Source organism: Rhamphochromis longiceps, linkage group LG15 (genome assembly GCF_057381845.1).
Source record: "Rhamphochromis longiceps isolate RC_006_pf linkage group LG15, R_longiceps_female_GT1.1, whole genome shotgun sequence".
NCBI classification, from domain to species: domain Eukaryota; kingdom Metazoa; phylum Chordata; class Actinopteri; order Cichliformes; family Cichlidae; genus Rhamphochromis; species Rhamphochromis longiceps.
In genome coordinates, this window is record NC_140571.1 from 7298150 (window position 1) to 7317746 (window position 19597).

The 19597-nt window shown below is 38.8% G+C and overlaps 3 protein-coding genes across 3 annotated transcripts; all 3 read right to left on the bottom strand.

Moving 5' to 3' along the window:
- Window positions 1–4437: 4437 nt before the first annotated feature.
- Window positions 4438–5421, bottom strand: LOC146651942 (C-C chemokine receptor type 8-like). The gene has a single exon (XM_085382590.1). It carries the CDS (start codon window positions 5419–5421, stop codon window positions 4438–4440), a length of 984 nt encoding a protein of 327 aa, XP_085238716.1.
- A 4013-nt stretch (window positions 5422–9434) lies between these two features.
- On the bottom strand, window positions 9435–10409 carry LOC146651943 (C-C chemokine receptor type 8-like). The gene has a single exon (XM_085382591.1). The coding sequence runs from the start codon at window positions 10407–10409 to the stop codon at window positions 9435–9437; it is 975 nt and encodes a 324-aa protein (XP_085238717.1).
- Window positions 10410–16983: 6574 nt separating this feature from the next.
- On the bottom strand, window positions 16984–17958 carry LOC146651944 (leukotriene B4 receptor 1-like). Its single transcript, XM_085382644.1, has one exon. It carries the CDS (start codon window positions 17956–17958, stop codon window positions 16984–16986), a length of 975 nt encoding a protein of 324 aa, XP_085238770.1.
- Window positions 17959–19597: the final 1639 nt, after the last annotated feature.

Consider the following 19597-nt stretch of genomic DNA (forward strand, 5'->3'; position numbering starts at 1 on the left):
ACTTTCACATGAGCTTTTTTTAGACATAGAGTGGAAAATGAAACCACATCAAATGTTTTTTCCACCTGCAAATCATCATAAGATATTTTTTTTTGTTGTTGTTTTTTTAACCGTCATGGTCCTGAGTCTGACGACTCAGTGTTTTGTGTTTCCATCTGGCCGGGCAATAACATGAGTGAGGCACAAGCTCATTATTAGCTCATTCCCTCTCTTATCCTGTTCATCTTAGTCTTGTCTCTGTCTGTTCTTCCTACCATCCCCTATATGTAGTCTGTCATGTCCCCATGCTTGTTTATCTTTTGTCTATGCCAAGTTTGTGTGTCTTAGCATAAACACTCACTGTTTACTAGAGACAAAGACCATATCTATAATCACCCTCTTGGTTATCTGAATCTCCAAAGACTGTTATTTCTCCTGAGCTAATCCCTCCACTAATCTTAACCCCAGGGTGAGAGCAGCCAGGGCCAGGTTCCAGCCAGTCCCTGAACCTTTCCTTGTTCCTAGGGTGAGGCTGTCCCATACCCAACTTGTCCCTCCAACTCTCAAGGTGAGATCAATTGGGGTCTATTCTGTCCATACACTCGTCCCTCTTCCTCGGGTGAAGGTAACAAAGACCCAGGAGGTGAGATGGTGGTGCTCAGTGGCAAAGACATCTGATGATTTGATGTATCAGAACTGTTATGTGCAGGCCGGTGTACCAGGTGTTTACATCTGAGTCAGACAGGAAGCAGGACATGCATGCAGTAAAGGGAAGTTGCAGAGGAGGGTGGCTGGGGTGTTTTCAAGCCATAGGTGGAAATTGAGGAGCGTGAGCATAGGGACTTAAATGATGCAGTGAGATTCACACCTATTAAATATCCCAAGATCTGCCACTGGATCCTTGAAGTCTTTGTAAATACGTCTGAACATTGTGAGATTATTATATTATCTTATGCCACGTTAGACCCCTAATTAAAGATTGTGAAATCATTATGTAGTTTTAGTTTGCATTATTCTCCTGACTTAGAAGAAGGTGATAACTAGTACAGTTAACTGATTTGTATTACATTAGATTGCCGATTTATGGTGAATGAATGATATTGTTTTATGATGCATGCTACTGCTGCGTTATAAGAAATATCGTTTTCAGAGAATCATGGCCTTATTTGTCTGATTAGAAAAGAACAGAACATACTGCACAGGAAGCCAAGGTCATAACTTAGGCTCACTGAGAGAGAGAAAGAATGTGGATGTTTAGGTTTTATGACTGTGGAGGGGGGCTGAAGGTATAAGAATGTGAGAAACGCTCAGACACGACGAGATCAGGCGGACACCCTCCCGCGCTCATCTCCCCTCCGGATGGTTTATCCTCAAAAGTGTTGTATGGAATAATGAGAATTGTATGGAATAAAATGATTGTTGATTGAGCATTTATACACCGAGTGTTGTCCTTCCTTCAGCCCAAAGATCAAAGAACTGAGAATTTAACAACATACAAAGCAGTGGGTTTATGGGAGGCAAAGACCTGGTGTGACTTTGCAAGAAAGATTTTTGAAGCAGGACAGTGGTCACGGTCCTGGGTCTGTGACCCAGTGTTTTGTGTTGTTTATTATTAGTCTTTGCTTTTGTGTTATTTAGAGTTCTTAGTCTTTTGGTTTCTGTCTTTGTCTCCCCTGGCAGGCATATCCCCTTGTCAAGCCCGCGTCTCTGTGTTATGTTTCCTGTTTTACTTTGACAGTCTGCATCCTATGTTAATGTTTTCAGTTTTGCTTCCCCTTGTTTGTGTCATGTTTGATTACTCCCAGCTGTGCTCTACTCCTTTATCTCGTTCCCTCGTTATCCCACTGCGTATTTAAGCCCTGTGTTTTCCGATCTCCTTATTCCATGGTGTGTGTTCTGCCTGTTTAAGTTAGGCTACATTCACACTGCAGACGAAAGCGCATCAAATCTGACTTTTTTGACCATATGCGACCCATATTGGCTCATAGGATGACAGTTCTAACAGCACAAATCCGATATTTACAAATCCGACTTTGGCCACTTTCATATGTGGTACTGAATCCGATACATATCTGATGTTTTAGAAAGCGACTGCTGTTTGAATGGTCATGTCACATTAAATCCATCTTTTATGTCACTGGCACAAGACAGACACCAATTATCAGTGCCGGAGAAGACAAACGAGAAAGTATGGCAGTGGAAACTGGAGATGGAGCGAGTCAATAGACAGAAAGTGAGGTTTTGGACTAGTTTAGCATATGGGGAGACAATTCTATTCAAGCTAAACTTGAATAACTAGCACTGTGGCCGCCATTTTTACTTCCGTAAACAGAGCGCGTTGTGTGTGACGTCTTCTTTTGCGCATGCCGGCCACTTTGAGGGCCGTGAACCGTTCACACTAGAGCGTGTTTGCTGTCATATTTTATTTGTGGTGTGAACAACCAGACAAAAAAAATCGGATTTGATCAAAAAATCGGAATTGAGCATTAAGACCTGCAGTGTGAACATAGCTTTAGTTTCTGTTTTTTGCCCTCCTGCAATAAAAGCTGAGTTTTGCGTTCACGTTTGCCTCCTGGAGTCTGCATTTTGGGTCCTCCATTCCTGTCTGCTGCACACAGTCCATGACAACAGCAGAATCTATTTACAGATTTACTGTAAATAAGAAGACTGAGGTAAGGTAATTATTTTGTAGATTTATACATATAATACAACGGAAAAAAAAAGAAAATCAAGTTGTTTTAAAATGTGAACATGATTGAATGTAATGTTTTTTGATACAAGAATGTGTGGAAGAAAAATGAACATGGCTAAAAGAAATAAAAAATGGTGTAAAATTCTTTTTAATAACAAGATGAGGAAGACCCTGCAGAAAATGACTTTTGAGAAAGTCATTAATGGACACAGAAGTAGCTTTTCAAGAAAATAAGGGGAATTCATTTCTGCTGCAATATTGTTTTCTTAGGTAAGACATAATCAGTCAGTTGCTTTGTTTTTTGTTTTGGCTCATATTACCATGAAGTATCAAAGCCTCTACTGCGATCTAGTGGTAAAGCATAATATTGCTATACAAGAGGCCAAAAGCAGCGAAAGCAGATGATATTTTAAGCTGAAGAGTAAATACGCTAATAGAATAACAATTCTTTAACACGTCATGGGGCATTTCAGTGAAAGAACAATGCAAAGCTTCGTTGAGATTTTCCAGTGAATACAATCACAGAGGCGAGTGAAGCTGACAGTGAGTGAAGCTTTCAAAAATAAAAATACATTTCTCTAAAACCTTTTCTGAAGGAAGAAGAGAACACACACATGGTGCCAGATATAGTTGTACCTTTACAGGTTTTAGTTAAACAGTTGAAAATGTGCATAATATGATGCACTGTAAAAAAACAAAAAAACAAAACAAAACTGTGCAACAGTACATAAAACAATGCAAAATTAGTTCCACTGTAACCAATTACAACAGGGAAGTGATGTTAATCTTATTTACTGCATCAGTATTAATAATCTCATGCTATACAGAGTTGCAGGAGACGATTTAACTACTTTTTGTGTTGTTTCTACATTTAATGCATTTCTACATATTATATTACTTACATATGGTATTTGGGAAATTTACTTTATTATTGAGTGTTGTGGATGTTTTCCATTTAAATAAAGCCTGCAGACAAGCGGTGAGCGGTAGCTAACATTCTTTAATCACAAACAAAGAACAGAAAAACCAAGCTTGGTGGAGAGCCTGCATGACCGCGGGGCAGACAGTCAGCAGTCTATTCCTGAGCCTAGCATGGCTCCCAGTTAAATACCTACTCCAGGAACAAAAGGCAGTACACAGTTGTTTCACACCTTAAGGTTCACACTCCCTTGCTACCTCCCAGAGTCATCGAAGAGACAAAAGATTCTTCCTGTGGAGTTGTCTGCTTCCCCCCAACTTCCTTACCAGACCCCCACCATCTGTCTAACTGCATGAGTGTGAGACATGCTAAAATCCAGTGGCACCAAGGCATTATACAATAAAATAATGTGATTAATACATAAATAAAAGAAATTCCTATACACTGAGTAAGGTCAATCTCTAGTTAGCCAGCTGCTCTCATCAAATCCTCGGGAACATAGATAAGCACAAACACATCATCAGAACTGGCAAACATTTCTCTAAGAAATATTAAAACTATTACAAAACATTTTCAGCTATAGTGAAGTCATTTTTCATTGTGTTCCCACTCTTACCAGGAAGAACACACAGCTGCTTCCTCTAATGTAATTGGTCTTTTAATTCTTTCAACATTTGTCTGCTTCCCTGTCAACAAACATGTATTTTCACATTTAGAGCTTAAACCAAAAACTCATTGTGACAAATAGAGAGCACCACAACCTACATGTAACAGCAGGAGAGAAATCACTTGACCAAAAGATGCCTTTTCCAATGTCACAAGGGAAAATTAATTCCCCTGAGAGCTTTTAACATTGAGATATTGCTTCTGCACTGATATCTCTTGACAAAGTCAGATTTGGGGAATTTCTGAACTTCTGTATTAAGTGTTCAGCAAATTTTTGGTGCAGAGTTGTCAAACGGATTGAAGTGAAGGCGTACAGGAGTGGATTCACTGCACTATTTATAAATGTTAGTGCTCCAACAATGCTCCAGCTGTCTTCACAAAACTTCAGCAGTCCCTCGTTTTTCAAGGAAATAGCTGCCACACCCAACACATTTATAGAAAGATATGGCATCCACAGGACAACAGAGGTAACAATGACCCTGGTAATTAGTCTGGTGGTCTGTGAATTGTTGAAAAACGCTGCCCGATTCACCTTTCTGTAGAGATGGATGTATGTAAACATTATGACAGAAAGTGAAAGAAATACTACAAGAGTCTCTGTCAACACCACAGCCAACCTCTGGCCATCAGAAGAGTGTTTATTTTTGCATTTTGTCCACTGTCGTTGTTCCACCAGCTTTCGAACTACCAACTCAGGAGTGGACAGGATCATTGCAGCCAGCCAGAGTGGAACCAGCAGCTTCCATGCTTCAACCTGATTTAAACTCCTTTGCAGGTGAACGACCTGAAGGTAACGCTGGACACTCAGCAGAGTCACAGTCAGCAGGCTGACATGAATGGTGCAATACACAAAGTATGTAATGAGTTTGCAAGATGTCTCACCTATCATCCAGCTATTGAGGAAAGAGTAAATCCACACTGGAATGGTAAGCATGCAGAGCAGGTCTGACACAGCCAGACTAAGCATCAAACTCTGGCTCAGACTGGACATGTTCTCCCAGTTTGGCTTGAGAATGATGACAGCGATGTTTCCAGGGAATCCCATCAGGAAGCAGATGGACAGCACCACTGTAGGAGCCATGCCTGTGGACCAGGAGGTGATGGGTGAATATCCAGGAGTGGAGGAAAAGTTAAGGGTATTCACTGTGGAGTTGACTTGTGCCATGCTTCAAGCTTGCTGACAATGTTGTGCACTAAGCAAGTTATTATAATAGATGTACCATCAGGTGAACAAGTTGTTCTCATTTGATGCTGTCAAAGGGGAACTAATAAGAAAGAAACTGTTGTGTTGACGTAAACACCTGCTGTCATTGTTTTCAGGATTTTACTTGCCTTCTGTATGCATTCTGTCAACACCCAAACTTGATTCATAGTCCATATCTCTTAAGCTTGAGCATACGCTTTCATATTTAGGAGTTCATGCTATACAATTGGAGATTTTGCCATTTTTTTCCAACACTGACACATTTAAAAAAGGGAGAAATGATAATATCATATAATAAATCAAAATAAAGGCTGACAACACGAGACAAACAATAAAATCCCCGTCTGATAGTGATGGGCCACAGTGTTTCGAGGCTTTGAAGTATGTGTCAAGAAATCCAGGAAGTCCCTTATCAAGCATGTATTGAGGCTCGCTTGCAAATGAGAAGTGTAGGGACTAACGCGTTATTAAGTAACGTGTTACAGTAACTACGTTATTATTGTGGTAACGAGCACGGTAACTAGTTATTATGCCAAAATGAGGAACGCGTTAATCGTTACTGGGATTTAGATAGGGTCGTTATTCGTTACTTCTTGTGGTGGCTATCGCGGAGCTTCCACAGATTCAGTAACATTAGCTAGTGATGGAGGCCAGCGGGTGGATGAGGGAAAGAAGAGGCAGGAGGAGGAGAGACCCAAGGCGGCCGCCGGTCCGAGTGTCAGGTGAACTGAACTTCAGGTAAGAAGTTATGACCTGATGTCTATCTGGGTCAGATATAAACCAAGTTTAGGTGGAGTTTATTTTCGTTATGCTGACTTTTTCGTGCAGGGTACTAGCTAGCATGACGGAGTTTCTATACAGCTGGGTGGGTGCCATGATGTTACTGATGTTGAACTTTATTATGTTCATAAGGTTAATTATTAGAATTGCCGTAAAAAACGGAATCATCCCATATTCAGAGAAAATATTACGCGTTTCATATTGAGGTGAAAAGGAACGCAGTTTGTCCCGGACTTTAGCTAGAATGAAAAAGACACAAAGCTGGAGTTATTCTGTGTCTTTACGCTGTCAGCTGCCTGTTCTCCTCTAATTCTCTCCCCCTCCCTCTCCTGTTGCTACTTCAATCATGAAACTGATCAATGATCAGCTGATCGGATTTTCTCTCTTGTTTGTTTATCGCCCACTTTGCGCCAGAAAGAGGAAACCAGCAGATGTCGCGTTAAACAACAGCAGCATGTTTAAGCTTGATCAGCTGTTGTTAGAATTTATTTAATATTCATTTCTAGTATCAGCTGATGTTTGCTGGAGCCACAGCTGTAAAAGCTGCTGGTCATTATGTCGGTTTGGATATGTGGTGAGAGGGAAACATGAAGATGAAACCAGGAGATGTCTTTACTGAATCATCAGAGCTGAACAGGTGATGGAGAAACAGGTTTACCTTTTGGGTGACATGAATGAGTTAAAGGGAAGTTATGAACTGTTTCTGAGAGACAAATAACACCAGGATCCTTTTCTATGTAGCTGACAGCTGGTAACTGTGCAGGGGCGGGTCTAGCAATGTTTTGCCAGGGGCGCCAGGTAGGGCATTAACAGGGAAACGGGGGCACAAAGAAATACTTTTCTTTCTTATTCTCATTTAAAATATCTAGCTTTTAAAAAATAATTATCTGAATCTTACAACAAACGATTGATAGATTGATGCATATATACCATCAAAACAGTGTACACAAAGAGGTGAAGAGCTGCTCCACCCATGAGGTGATCTCTACCAATAAAGTATTACAAATAATATGCCTGTAAATAATGAAATGTGTTACTACTATAATATACACAAGTCTGTTTTCTTTTTTTCATTCCATTGGGAAGTGTTAATTGTGTGTCAATGGCAACAACACTGCATCTATGGGTATCATCTAGGCAAGATTACTGTGGGATAGTTTTGCACTCCTGCCTCTCAGCACAATGTGAAACGGTTTCTCCAAAGCCAGAGTGGTTATTAGCAAAAAGAGAAACTGAGTCTAAGCACAATGGAAAAAATATAATATCTTGATAAAAATGATAAAAGTCAACATCCGCACAGTATTCATTAGCACAATCACTGTCTCATCATTTGAAAAGACTGTGATTTTAACATCAACATCTCATGTCATGGATTTGGATTGGATTTATTCAAAAATATACTGAAATCATACTGACAAGGTTTTTGACATTGATAGACTTCTACTACTGTCAACCGCACATCAATCAACATTTTTTTTGATAAATGAATGAGCCACATACAATCAAATTAGAGTCGTTGTTTTTTTTGTTTTTTGATTCTAGGCAGTGATTACGTCTATGTTGACACTGTTGCATGACAGCCAAAACAACGTCACAAATAATTGAAATGACAATAATGGTTTTGACCAGCAGGGGGGTATGTTTACACATGAAGCCTTAAGAAACTAACCTTTTTTTAAAATCATTTAAATGGAAAGCTACAAGTCTCCATGAGGCTTCATCTGTCACTATCTGACAACATGTTTAAATATACATTTATTATAACTGTGCTATTTTACATGGAAGCGTTAGTATCAGCAAACAGGGGTGAGTCTAAAAGGGGGCATGGGGTGTACTAGACCTTTTTTTTAATGGCTTTCGTAACCAAACAAAGCAATTATCTTTATTATCTCACATCAGTATAATTTTATATGAATTAAGCATATTTCACAAGATTTTCAGTAATTATTAAATTGTTGTGTGTGGACATCGGGAACATTCTAAAATTGTTGTAAAAACACCAATAACTAATTTTAGGGGAGGAAAAAGGATCACAATGTACACCAGGCACAACTGTACATGTTGCATCTGCAAGACAAATATAAGAAACTTAAGTTCAGTATCAGTAGCTTGCTAATATAACACACTACCTTTACTGTAGTTAACAGAGGTGTCAACTAACTATTTTTTAACTACTGAACCAACCCTTTGCTTTCATAATATTCAGAGGAGAGTGGGCTTGCTAGCAAAGTTAATGACTGAGGTAATGTTAGTGGTTTCAGTTTTTTAGCTGCTTGTACCCAACAGTTAGGATTCAGTACACATGCCTCTTTAAATTTAGACATATGTATCTATTTTAATGTGTCCTTCCCTCATACAGACTTGTTATTGTTTCTTTCAGTAGATTCATTATGACTTGTTGGTGTCAAGTCAAACCTGCCTTACTTACCAAAAAGGTAAATTTTCAACCATAAGCATTTTAAGGATGTTCAGAAATTACACATCTCAGTGCTGTGGTGTTTTAGTGAAAACCCTAAAACTGCTCCTAGGTATCCTACTTATAGATAACCATATTTTATTATGACTATTATAACGACTATGGTTTTTACTAGCAGTAACTGTACATAGTTAAACAACGTACAGCAGTGGTGGTGTACATGGGTTTTGGTATTAGTAACAGATGGATAAACATATCTGTATTTATAAATGAAATACCAAGGAGGAGTAATGATATATAAATGATAAATTAAGCACTCACTACAACCATACTAATACTTACTAATGCTTAATAGTGTTACATTATTATAAAGTGTTTTATTAAAATACACACAAACCCCCATTAGACAGTTAGTATAATAAAAAAAAACATAGGATTGCTGTATTTTTAAACCCATTTACTAGTTTAATAAAAGTATTTTGATTTTTATTTAATGGGTGTTACATTATTATGACATTAATTATGGATTAAAAGTAAAAGTATAACATTGCATATAAGATACATAATAAAATCCAACAGCACTGTTATGTTAGGTCTGATTAATTGTATTAGAACAGTGATTGGCGATATTATAGGTAATTTTGTTGTTTACACACAATTATTTTACTGTATATTTCTGTTGTTGTTGTTTTACAGTGCAGGACAGAGAAGATCCAGCATCACAGGGGGAAAATCATTTGATAAAAAAATCTAAATAATTAAAGAGCTTTCAACGTTGTCATCTTACGTCTGAAACGGTATTTGCTGACTTAGATTGTGGGGTAATTCTGAGCTTCTGCATTAAATGTTCAGCATTTTTTTGGCACAGAGTGGACAAACTATTAGAAGTAAAGGCATACAGGAGTGGATTCACTGCACCGTTTGCAAACGTTAGTGCTGTAACGGTGCCCCATGCTGCTTCGCAAAACTTCAGCAAGTCCTTATTGTTTAGGGAAATAGCTGCCACACCCAGGACATTTATGGCAAGACATGGCACCCACACGACAAAAAAGGTTACAATGATACTGGTAATGAGTCTGGTGGTCTGTGGATTGTTGAAAAAGGTTGCCTGATTCACCTCTCTGTAGAGGCAGATGTATGAAAAAACATTGACAGAAACTGAAACAAAACCCACAAGTATCTCTGCCAACAACACGGCCATTGACTGGTTCACCGAATAGTATTGATGTTTGCAATATGTCCAATCTGACTGTTCTACCAGCTGTCGAACCACTAAAGCAGGAATGGACAGGATCATTGCAACCAGCCAGAGTGGAACCAGCAGCTTCCATGCTTGTATGTGGTTTAAATTCCTTTGCAGGTATACCACCTGAAAGTAACGCTGGACACTCATCACAGTCACAGTCAGCAGGCTGGCATATATGCTGCAGTACCCAAAATATGTTATGATCTTGCAGCCCACCAGGCCCAGGGTCCAGCTGTTGAGGAAAGAGTAAATCCAAAATGGAACGGTAAACATGCAAAGTAGGCCCGACACAGCCAGGTTCAGCATCAAACTCTGGGTCAGACTGGACATGTTCTCCCAGTTTGGCTTGAGAATGATGACAGCGATGTTTCCAGGGAATCCCAGCAGGAAGCAGATGGACAGCACTACTGCAGCAGCTATACCACTGTAGTCCCATGAAAAATGGGGTGAATATCCAGGAGAGGAGGAGATGTTAGAAGTAACCACAGCGTTGGTGAGCTGTGCCATGCTGCAAGCTTCCAGGTAATGATGTGCTCTGAGCAAGTGATGATAATAAATGTCCAGTCACATGAACTGTCAAAGAGGAACTAACAACAAGGAAACAGTCATGTCAATGTAAACATTTACACCCATGGTGTCAGGATTTTGCATGGCTCTTTTTATACATTTTTGAATTTATTACAGGTTATAACCATGTACCAAAGTTTGCTGCTGTTTCCACAAAAATGTGCTGAATAAAACTCAACCCAAATCCTGCAAATACTGTAAATGCTTTATGTCTGTAATACACATCATTTGTCAGTAAAACTTGAGAATTTTTATTTTTGCATTTATTTATTTTTGGATTTTGCATTTTTCTACCTATACACATTTGCATGTGTTTGTATAACTGGCATATTAGTTTTATTTACAAATTGAAAGGAAAAAAAGAACATAAATTTTTTCCAACCCATACATTATTGCTTTTTAGCCTATAACAACTATAATCAGGGTATATCAGCCTAAAGGAACAAGTGAAGTGATAAGGAATAATCTGTCTGAAATCCATATGTGGCTGTCATCAATGCATTACAGTAAATATCAGTCTCTCTAGTATTTCTATTCAACATGCACCAAAAAATGGGAGGATCATCTAAAGGAAAATGTTGTCTGTGAAGGTTCCCAGTCATCCAGGTCATCGTAGTCTAATGAGCTTAGAAAGAAAAGCATGTGGACTTCTTTAAGTTGCTTGAAGATGTTTCACCTCTCATCCGAGAAGTTTCTTCGGGGCTAGAGTCAAATGGTGGAGAGTCCCAGATTTAAGCTCTGAGTTAAATTGTATTGATATAGCACTGAAACACAACACCATTTTTTTTTTTTTACCTTACAGCACATATACTGTAAGATAAAGACCCTACAGTAATACAGAAAAAAAACAACCCTACAATCAAATGATCCTATGAGCGATCATTAGGTGACAGTGAGAAACAAAAACGGCCTTTCAACAAGAAGAAGCCTCTGGCAGAACGAGGCCATGTACTGGATTGGTTGGGGTAAATGAAAAGAAATTAGACTTTCACTTAAAAAAATCTCTAGAATCTGTTATTACGGTCACTGATAGGGTAGGTGGTGGCAGGTGTTTGGTTATGGTTAGGCAGTAAAGTTAATTAATTTGGTTATGAAAACATTGTAGTTGGAGTTACATTTGCTTACTGTATGTACTCTCAGTTGTTTTCTGTTTGTTATTCACTAGACTTGACAAAACATGTCCTCAGGCTTAAAACTTGTATGAAATTTAGAAGAAGAATAATAGAATAATCCTTTAATTGTCCCACAAGGGGAAATTTGGGTGTAACAGCAGCAAGAAAGACACATATACAAACAAACAGTACACAAGACACAGAACAGAAACATAAACAATTTTACATGTTTACATCAAGGACAATTGTTACCAAAAACAGAGTACTGTACCTTTATTAAATTAAATAAAATTAAATGAAGTTATGAGGCAAATCCTGGTTATAGTGTGAATTGGTTGATAAAATAGTGCAAGTTACAGCGCTGATACAAGCCTCTGTGTTTGTTCGGAGCAGTTTTGATTGTACAGTCTGACAGCTGTAGGAAGGAAGGACCTGCAGAAACGCTCCTTCATGCATCGAGGATGCAGCAGTCTGTCACTGAAGGAGCTCTGCAGTTCAGCAACATTTACATGCATGGGGGGGGGGGGGGGGGGGGGGGGAGACTCTGTCCATCAGAGATGTTATTTTGGCCAGAGTCCTTCTGTCTCCCACCACCTGCACTGGGTCCAGGGTGCATCCCAGAACAAAGCTGGCCTTCCTGATGAGTTTATCCAACCTCTTCCTCTCAGCTGCCGATAAACTACTGCTCCAACATACAACACTGTAAAAAATGACAGATGCCACCACAGAGTCATAGAAGGTCTTTAAAAGCACTCCCTGGACTCCAAATTACCTCAGCCGCCTCAGCAGGTAGAGTCTGCTCTGACCCTTCCTGTAAAGAGTATCAGTGTCGTGGCTCCAGTCTAGCTTATTATTCAGGTGAACACCCAGGTACCTATACGAGTCCACTATCTCAATGTCCACTCCCTGGATGTTCACCAGTGTCAGTGTGGTGGGTCTGCATCTCCGGAAATCCACCACCAACTCCTTGGTTTTCCTGGCATTGATCAGCAGGTGGTTCTGCTGGCACCAGTCCACAAAGTCCAGTCCACTGTCTGTACTCTGAGTCATCCTCACCTGTGATGAGGCCGACTATGGCAGAGTCGTCAGAGAACTTCTGTAGGTGGCAGCGTGGGGAGTTGATGGAGAAGTCTGCAGTGTAGAGGGTGAAGAGGAACGGTGCCAGCACAGTTCCCTGTGGGGCCCCCGTACTGCAGACCAGCGTATTAGAGACACAGCCCTGTGACCTCAATGCCCAATAAAGTATGATCATTAAAATCTAAGGAGCTTAGAACTGAAGCAGCTTCTCAGATGAGAGGTGAAACGTCTTCAAGCAACTTAAGAAGTCTAGACGCTTTTCTTTCCAAGCTCCTTAGATTATCATGACCTGGATGACTGACAACCTACATAGACATAGGATCAGGAAAGTGATTACAATCAATAATATTCTGTTTATCTGCTTAAAACTTTCACAGGTGAGGAAAAAAATCTAATTGATATTATACTCTAACTTAAGGTAAGATTGTATCCAATTCATTAGAAAGTTTGAGTCTTTTGAGATGTCTCCTTTTCAACAAACATCTACAATATTTTCACAGTTGAGGACCAGTTGTCACAAAGCTGATTTGAAGGGAGATGCAACCCAGTATCACAGCAAACTAGAAATACTGGTCTACCCTGTTTATTTCATACTTTGCCTCTCCAAAGCATGAAACATAAATATATGTAGAAGTTTTGGTAATTTGCTGCAAGCTCCAGTAACAGCAGTGGGAGGTATTTTGCTTCAAGGCAACATGAAAATAATTTGAATAAAAATACTTTTGTGTTTTATTTATTGATTTATTTCTTTATTGATTTACTTTTTTTTTTATAGTTTTGTATTTCTTGCATTTCATTGCTAAAAAATGTCACACTAGTTTTATTTACATGAATACATCCTTAGAATATTTGCAAAGAATATTTTACATACAGATAATGAACATTTATTTTCATTTTTTTGGGCAGTCTGTGCCCAGACTTATGGGCCAGCTTTTGAGGACAGAGTAAATCAGCACTGGAATGATACCCAATTCCACGTGAACGACCAACACAAAGTGGTGTACGTCCTGGGCCATCTGACCTCAGGAAATCACATGATAAGGTGGGGCCAGGTTTCACAATGAGCTCACCCGAAACCCTGGCTGATTGGGACCCACACCCAGTTTCACACCTTGGCTCAGGCGATTAGAGGATCATCAGGGGGTCCTTTTGTCCCTCTGTGGGGGGTTACTCCCACTAGTTTTAAATCTGGGACTCCCCACCATTTGACCTTAGAACTGAAGAAGCTTCTCAGATGAGAGGTGAAACGTCTTCAAGCAAATTAAAGAAGTCCAGACGCTTTTCTTTGCAAGCTCCTTTGACCATAGAGGTAGGTGTTTCAATAATATAATATATATGATATGATGTTGTTAAATTTCTCCCTTTAAATAAATGCATGTTGCGCTAAACAACTGTTAAATTGTTTCTGACAAATGTGGCTGTTCAACTGACTAATCATTAAAATCAAAGCCTGTAACATACCTTTATTAATTTTTATATTATTTTGAATGTTTCAGTATTGTGTTTCAACATATTTAAAATTTAACTTCAGTACCTCATATTGTAATGAATATTATAAAAACACCTCCTATATGTTTCAGCATCTTTGCAGAGGTTTCTTCCTGTTAAAAGGGAGTGTCACCAAGCACTTGCTAATACTTGTTGTCTGTTGATGTTTTCTCTGTATAATTGCAGGGTTTTACAATACAAAGCGCCTTGAGGTGAGTGTTATTGTGATTTAGCATTATGTAAATAAAACTGAACTGAACTGATGACATGATTTATAGACTTGTAGTGTCAGTGCAGCACCTTCTCTGTGCTTCTTCTTGTCTATTTCTAACTCTTTCTGTTGTTAAGAATGGAGAAAGATGGTCGATTCTGGTGAAGGAGGAGCTCCAAAGCAAACATTTATTCATTTTTTTTCATTAATTGTTGTTTCCACCTCTGTTTAGTTTCAATGCAGTTTTATTTATATGTCACCAAATCACCGGAGCAGTTGTCTCAAATCACTTTATACTGTAAAAAAAAAATTACATTAACTCAGAATCTACACAAGCCTCTAAAATCGAGAAAGAAGAAAATTAAAGATGTGGAGAAGCTGCTTTGGTTGTCATGAACTCACTGAATGGTAAGTTTGAGCTGTTGTCACTGTCATAGATATGTAGTAGTGATGTACGACGTGACTGATTTCCATTCCGATCTAATGGCAAGTCAAATTCAGGCTGTATCGATGGTACTGATCTGATGCCAGTACAACAACTTGTGTTTGGAAAATCAAAAGTAGCGTATTTCAAACTGTAACTTTTCTAATGAATACAAGACATGGGACTTCTTGTTCTTATTGTTTAATTATGAATAATTATCATAGAAGAAATTTTAAAAAAAAGATTTGAAAATATTCAATTACCAAAATGTGACTGAATGAAAATAATAATACAGCTGAGAAACATCTTTTTAGACTTTATAGATCCATATTATTTTAAAGCTATCTTATCTAGAAAATATTTTGCGTTGTATTTTGGGATTTTTCAAGCCTACAGCAGTTGTTTTACTGAGAGTGCCCTGTATATTTTAAAGATACCTAGTCTACATAATCCACTTTTAATGCTCTACGATTTAAAAAAAAAAAAAAAAAAAAAGGAAATCTGTGGTTTTAAGGATGTGGGGAATTGTCAATGGAAAATTGTACTTAGTAGTCAGTATAATCTTTTAATGATATAAGTTTGCATATGGTAGAATACTGCATGTAATCATTTGTGTTTAGAAGTATATAGTTGGTGGCATATTGAAAGAATGTCTCATCCTAGGAGGTCTGTAACATTCCAGGGTGTTCTGGCGTTCACCCCCACATCCTAGGAGCATGGGAAAGGTTGTACCTTGTTTTATTGTTTTACAGTAGGATTAACGTAGCTATGTTAGTTTTAGTCTAAGTGCCTTTTTTACATATAGATGAACTGTTGGATTTTCCAGACCAGCAGGTTAAGGGAAGTCGTTTATGGGGTCACACTCTGACACACACACACACACACACACACACACACACACACACACACACACACACACACACACACACACACACACACACACACACACACACACACACACACACACACGTACACCTCCACATTCCAATGTAAGGAACAAGCGCTCACTGAAGTATATAAATAAAGACCAGGGCAGTCCTCAGTGCGAGTCTCAGTTCTGGAGGCTGCCCTTGCTAGCAAGAAGTTCTGTGTTTCTCTTCTCTGATTCTCTACTGAAGAAGTGTTTTAGAGTATATCTCTTAACAGGAATTCACTCATTTAAACACAGATACAATAGAATAGAATAGAATTAAACTTTATTGTCATTGCACATGTCACAGGCACAAGGCAACGAAATGCAGTTTGCATCCATCCAGAAGTGCTTTAGCCATGATATAGATATATTACAAATATATATTAGCAATAATATAGATATGTGAGTATATTACAGAAATGGGTCTATTATGATATGTTATAATGTACACGGTATGAAGTATGTTATGAATATGCTATAACTATAAGTATGTATAGGCTGTAGTGAGGCAAAAACCTAAACCCAGATGCAAGTCACTTTCCAAAATTCAGCTACAGTGCTACATATTGCCAGCAGCTCCACATTTTGAGTGAGCACACATGAGCAGTGATGCATTTAGACAGTCGAAATTAGGATATCATTATGAGAGGCGGAAAAAGAAGTAGTTCCTACCAATCATTTAGACAATGCAGATAATATAGATGCTTTCCATTATGTTCCTGTTAATCATAAACTACAAATTTTCCCCAATTTACTATGGGAACTTCTAGATAAGAGCTAGATTATTTCTAGAACATAAATATCTGGTATTATAATTGATATTTCAGCATCAATTCACAAACCAATAGTAGTAGCAGCCCTGAGTGGCTTAGTTGTCTCAGCAGGCTTCTTTGGAGTAGCTGGATGTAGTTTGCTTAGTTAAGATTAAGGAATTCATGTAGCTGGAGACATGCTACACAGGTCCTCTGGCTAACAACTAATCTAAAGCCCAATCTGAAGTATGATCATAAGAGTGATGACAGTCGATAAGAGTCAGTTAATGGGCCTCATAGCCTTCATAGCAGGTGAAAAAATATTTTGGAGAGTATGATATAAGTTAAGGAAAAATTATATGTAATTAGAGGTCATTTAATAGGTACTTTGATTTTTTTGAATGCTGTTTGAATTCTCTGGTTGAGAACCAGCTCAACGAGTAAGTCCATTATCCGCAACAGCTTGCTGTGACAAATAGAGATGACCACACACTGTTTGTATCAGCAGAGTAAAAATCATTTCTCAGGGAGCTTATATCAATGAGGTGCTGCTCCTGCAGTGACATTTCTTGACCGAGAGCGATTTCTGAACGTCCTTCTTAACTGGTTACCAATTCTTTGGCCCAGAGTGGACAAATGAATAGAAGTAAATGTGTACAGGAGTGGATTCATGGTACTACTTAGAAATGTTAGTGTTCCAACAGCGTTCCAGGTGTCTTCACAAAACTTCAGCAGGCTCTCATTTTTTAGGGAAATAGCTGCCACTGCTAGCACATTTATGGCTAAATATGGCACCCATAGGCCAAAAAAGGTCACAATGATGCTGGTAATCAGTCTCGTGGTCTGTTGATTGTTGAAGAAAGCTGTCCGATTCACCTCTCTGTAGAGACTGATGTATGAAAAAACAATGATAGAAAATAAAACAAAACCAACCAGTATCTCTGTCAACAACACAGCTATTGACTGGCCCTCTGAGAAGTATTGATGTTTGCAATAAAACCAATGTGGTTGTTCTACCAGCTGTCGAACCACTAAAGCAGGAACGGACAGGATCATTGCAGACAGCCAGAGCGGAACCAGCAGCAAGCTTGCTCCTACCTGAGGTAAACTCCTCTGCAGGTGAACGACCTGAAGGTAACGCTGGATACTCATCACAGTCACAGTCAGCAGGCTGCCATAAACGCTGCAGTACATGAGGTATGACATGAGCTTGCAGCCCGCCAGGCCCAGGGTCCAGCTACAGACAAAGTAGTAAATCCATATTGGGAGGGTAGCCAAGCACAGCAGGTCTGACACAGCCAGGTTCAGCATCAAACTCTGGGTCAGATTGGACATGTTCTCCCAGTTTGGCTTGAGAATGATGACAGCAATGTTTCCAGGGAATCCCAGCAGAAAGCAGGTGGACAGCACCACCACAGGAAGTAGCCTCCTGGGTTCCAAGAAGAAACTAGGTGAATATCCAGGACAGGAGGAGATGTTATAGGTAATATTGGTGGAGTTGAGTTGTGCCATGCTGCAAGCTTGCTTGCTCGGGTGTGTACTGAGCAAGTGATGATGACGATAAATGTGCAGCCAGGTAAACAAGTTGCTGTTTTTTGATGTAGTCAAAGACGAACTGATAACAAGGAAACTGTGAGCTATGCAAAACCCCAAAGACACCTGCCACCATGTTTTCAGAATTTTGCATAACTCTTTCCACAAAAGGAAATATGGACACGAATAACTGGGAGTTTTGAATCTTTTTATTCATTTATTTTGCTAGTAGGAATCTTTTGGATTTTCCTTTTTGATTTTTGCATTTAGTAGCACATTTGTATGTCTTTGGTGAAATGGAAAATTTCTTTTAGTTTGAGATGGAGTGGAAAATAAAAGCAAACATATCTTCTGTCTTGGACTATCTGAAAAGGATACAGTTTCTTGTCCTTTTTTTTAGCTTTGTAACTCTGGAATATCGTCAGATCTTCAGCCTTTTTTTCAATTCTGACATATTACCCTAAAGCCTAAAGTTTTTGTGCTGTTGAACTACATTTCAAGGTTGTTGCTTGGCTCTGCGGTCTCCACCAACAAGTCCTATCTGAACAGGATATAGTTCGTTGTTTGTGTTTGTTTGTGTAACTTGGACTTGAGTTAGAAAAAAACAAAATCCAAGGATTTACCCACATCCCCTTACTCACACAAAGAGCTCTACTAATAATGTGACCTGCAATGCAAACATACATGGAGCTCAGAGGTATCCCACATGAACCAAATCGTAGGTCTCCATGTTGAACTACTGAGAAAAAGAACACACTTTGATTACACCTAAAATGTTGAACACTATTTTTCACACATTGAAGTTTATGTCATATAATTGGATATTGACCTTTTTGTGTGGGGTCTGTTTTTTTTTTACATTTGCTTTTAGTAATTTGATCAGTTTACCATCATGTTACCCTGTAATGAGAGAAAGGTTGACTCAGACTAACAAAACGATGGTCCGATCATCAAAAAAGATCAAAATCTCTGGAGCAGAAACTGCTGAAACTGCTGACTCTTGCCTGATATTTAACTGCAAAAGTGCAAGGTAAACCCATACCCATGTTCCTCTCTTTGAACTCTTATTTTAACAAAAGCTTTATTGTTTTGAATGTGTTGGTTTTCTTTGCACCCAAGAGCTCTTTGGTTTTTGCATTTTTCCTCAGCATGGGTATTTGCATGACCCTTTTTTGTATGTAACCTGTGTGAGCTGTTTATCATGGACCCGAATGCAAATAACTGTAGGGAGGAGTACACTCATTAAGTGAGTATTAGTTCAGAGCTCCACAAACACAGAGAATTCTGGAAGAGAATCCAAAAAACCCCCAGAAAAAAACAGGAAATCACCAGGAAATACACATAGTCAGGGTTATGTCACAAAGCTCCAAAGGACGACAAAACAAAAGAATAACTGGAGACTAAGACAACACACATCCATGCACCCTGTATGTGCCCGTAGGTCAAATTGGTTCAAAAGTTTGCTGGAACAGGGAAGGCAGTGACAGATTTCACAAGTGATGAGAGAAAAGATAAGTAGCGTCGTACATGTTTTCATTTACAAAAAAAAATAACATACAAGAAAACATTTCATCTTTTGAGCAGCTTTACATATACTGATGTGAACCAACAGTAAAAC

Coding starts and splice junctions, on each gene's coding strand:
- LOC146651942 (XM_085382590.1), bottom strand. CDS start 5,421: ATGGCACAAGTCAACTCCACAGTGAATACCCTTAACTTTTCCTCCACT.
- LOC146651944 (XM_085382644.1), bottom strand. CDS start 17,958: ATGGCACAACTCAACTCCACCAATATTACCTATAACATCTCCTCCTGT.
- LOC146651943 (XM_085382591.1), bottom strand. CDS start 10,409: ATGGCACAGCTCACCAACGCTGTGGTTACTTCTAACATCTCCTCCTCT.